At 35.3% G+C, this 3,256-nt stretch overlaps 1 protein-coding gene across 1 annotated transcript; it reads right to left on the bottom strand.

Moving 5' to 3' along the window:
- Nucleotides 1–1,097: 1,097 nt before the first annotated feature.
- On the bottom strand, nucleotides 1,098–3,250 carry LOC105116771 (alcohol dehydrogenase-like 1). The gene is made up of 8 exons (XM_011014234.1): nucleotides 3,211–3,250; nucleotides 2,956–3,104; nucleotides 2,821–2,858; nucleotides 2,304–2,706; nucleotides 1,954–2,193; nucleotides 1,635–1,790; nucleotides 1,302–1,450; nucleotides 1,098–1,260 (listed from the first exon to the last, which is right to left on the bottom strand). The coding sequence occupies exons 1-7, from the start codon at nucleotides 3,248–3,250 to the stop codon at nucleotides 1,340–1,342; spliced, it is 1,137 nt and encodes a 378-aa protein (XP_011012536.1). The 3' UTR covers nucleotides 1,098–1,260; nucleotides 1,302–1,339.
- Between the last annotated feature and the right edge of the window lie 6 nt (nucleotides 3,251–3,256).

Raw genomic sequence — 3,256 nt, 5'->3', positions numbered from 1 at the left:
GATGTACTATGACAACAAAGCTGCAATTGCCACAACCAGTAATCTAGTTCAACATGATCAAATTAAAAATATGAAAGTAGATAAATATTTTATCAAATTGAAACTCAATTAGAAAACTGTGATTTTTTCTTTTGTCAAATCCGAAAATCAATTGGCAGATATACTTACCAAAACAATATCTTACTAAAACAATATCAAGTAAAGTGTTTCATTACTCTTTCAACAAGTTGGACATACAAGATATCTTTATAAAATATTACAAATCAGGAAAACTAGAAATCAAGAACAAGTTTAGGAAAGATTTTGATATATTTATATTCCTAGGTTTCCATCCTTAAAAGGAATTTATTATACATGTATATATACAAGTTTTATTTTATGCAATAAAAAAACAACACAATAAATTGATATAAACATTTATCATTGAATTTCCCAAACAGTGTTGACAGGACTTCTAAGTGTTTGGTACATTGCTTTTTTCTCGTTTTAAAAATTTTTTAAATTAGTTTTTAAGAAAGGGGAAAAAAAAAACAGGAGATAAAGAATAAACTAACCGCAACATATTTCTTCTTTTTTTTTCTATTAATAATAAAATGAAATAGGATTGAATAAAATGAATGATTTTTTTGGACCGAAACCTTTTTAATAGGAAATGGGCAAGCTGTTTGTCTATCAAATGATTCATTATTGCTAAGGTTATTTGATTATATTTTGATAACAAATTAACTCAATTCTTTATAGCTAACTACATATTTTTAACGTAAGATGGAAAGTAAAATTACAAGACAATAGATGATGGAAAGTGAAAAGTTTTCAAAATACAAAGTGTAGAGTGTAATGACATTCAAAAAAGAGGATAACAGGGGTAATTAATTCATATAAGTAAACTACATATATGAACACATGTCAAAAATATATTATTATTAAAAGACTTAATCATTTATCATTAATAAAATACCACACTCTACCGTTAATTAATTAACGAGGCGAAATTGCAGGGTGTAGCAAGGATATTTATTTAGAACAAATTAAGAAATTTCCGCAAAAACATCTGGATGGAATACTAAGTAGCGAAGTTTCAGAATGGGAAATCTGGCAATAAATATACACCATCACTTTTAGAGCACCTGCCAAATCAAATTACTTCTTCATCAACTTCAACAAATTATGCTCGAGTTGTTCTTGAGAAGTAGCAAAGCTTGAAACTATTAGATCCATTGAGAAGCATGTTTTCTAGTCTTGGTAACTTTATTTCAGATGCTGTTTATGAGCTTTTTTTAAAAAAAAAAAAAAAAACTTGCACAGAAACATGGCCAGGCTTTATTAGCAGCTTAATCAATCAAATCTTGATGAGCACCTTCACACAATCTGGTTGCTTTAACAGCTCAAATGCTTTCTCGATATCTTGTAATGTAACTTCATGAGTCAAGAGTTCATCAAGATCGAATTCCTGTCAGAAATTAAGCAGACCCGCCATCAGTTTCTCTTAATTCATGGAGTTCCTCATTCCAGGGGCATGCTATTGTCAAGTAAGGTAAATGATTTTATTCTTTTCTTTAAAAACAAATAGGGGGCACCTTTCATTTTCTTCAATTAATACATTCATTCCACATGCTAATTTGACAAGGACATACCTTATTTTTGCATTTCTCCATGAGGATGGGAAGGTCAGATTTTACTTTGAGCCCTCCAAAAATGGACCCCTTTAGGGTTCTTCCACTCAAAAGAGGAAAGTAATCGATCTTTACGCTGCTGATTCCTCCGCCTATAACAATTGTTTTTCCTTTTCCCTAACAACCAGCATCAACGGAGAAACTCTTAATGAATGGTGGTTTCCCGAGCATCACAAATCGAGTTAGAATATGATTAGCTGATTTTACTGCTTTCTTGTGGCAGAACAAAACAGAGCATGGGTTAGAAGAGGAGAGGGATTGTGGGCATGCATATATATACCTCTTTTGTCGCTTGGATGGCTTGATTAATCAAGGACTCGGCGCCAACGCACTCAAAGCAATAATCCACTCCCATTCCACCAGTCAGGTCTTTTATCATTTGTGAAATAGATTTATCCGAACACTCATCAGGGTTAATGAAATCGGTCATTCCAAAAGCTAGGCCCTTGTCTTTTTTCATGCTATTCTTATCAACGCCGATTATCTTAGCTGCCCCTAGCATTCGAGCTCCTTCTGTGACCTGCATTTACAGAGATTTTTGAGAGACAAATAAGGGCATCAGCAAAATATTCTACACCCTCTTCTTTTTTTCTCAAGGAAAGGAAAGGAAAGGAAAAGAACAAAACAAACCCCGAGTCCAACAGCACCAAGGCCTAAAACAGCCACAGTTGATCCCATTTTAACCTGAGCTTCCTTCCAAGCTGCTCCAAATCCAGTTGAAAATCCACATGATAAAACACTGGCATGAGGCAGAGGTATGCTTGGATCGATCTTGTGTACATAATTGTAATCAATAACCATGTATTCGGACCAAGTGGAGCAAGTAAACATGTGATACAACTTCTGCCCTTTGATGGACATTCTTGAAGTTCCATCTAACATTAGACCACTACGGCTTAAAGGGTATGTCAGGCATAAATTGGTGTTCGCTGATGTACAATTCTCGCAGGCCTCACACTCTGCTAACATTGTCGGTATCACATAATCTCCTTCTTCAAGACCATTTACTTCATCCCCAAAGCTCTCCACCATTCTTCATTGGGAGTACAATTCAAGTTATTGTAAGATCAGCTATTTATTCATCAAAAGCTAGCTAGCCCAGCTTTTGGGTACTAGTTTTGATATATGTAGTAAATTGAGGGCTTACCCAACGCCTTCGTGGCCCAGTACTCGAGGAAAAACTGCCTGGAAAAGTAGATAAGATGGTGAAACAAAGTAAGCCGGAAAGATATTAATAATAATTATGCAAGGATGATCATGAAAATCAAGTAAATTGTATTACAACAGGATCTCCTTTGCGTCTGGCACGTAAGACATCAGTGTGACACAAGCTTGCATATAGCATCCTCACTCGAACTTCAGTTGATTTTGGGGGTTCTATTTGTATCTCTTCAACCTTCAATGGCTCCCCACATGCCCATATTACTGCCGCTGTCAGAAGAAGCCCAGATCGCAAGTTAACGACTGAAAGCAAAGGAATTATATTTCTGTGGCTACGCGCGCAACACACATGAAGCAAACTCAGTCATCAGCATACCTTTACATGTTATAATCTGTGAGCTGCGGCTCTTCGACATTGCCGA

This window comes from Populus euphratica, unplaced genomic scaffold (assembly GCF_000495115.2).
Source record: "Populus euphratica unplaced genomic scaffold, PopEup_1.0 scaffold1051.1, whole genome shotgun sequence".
NCBI lineage: Eukaryota > Viridiplantae > Streptophyta > Magnoliopsida > Malpighiales > Salicaceae > Populus > Populus euphratica.
Note: the sequence above shows the minus strand (reverse complement) of the source record. Positions and strands in the feature narration are given on the sequence as shown.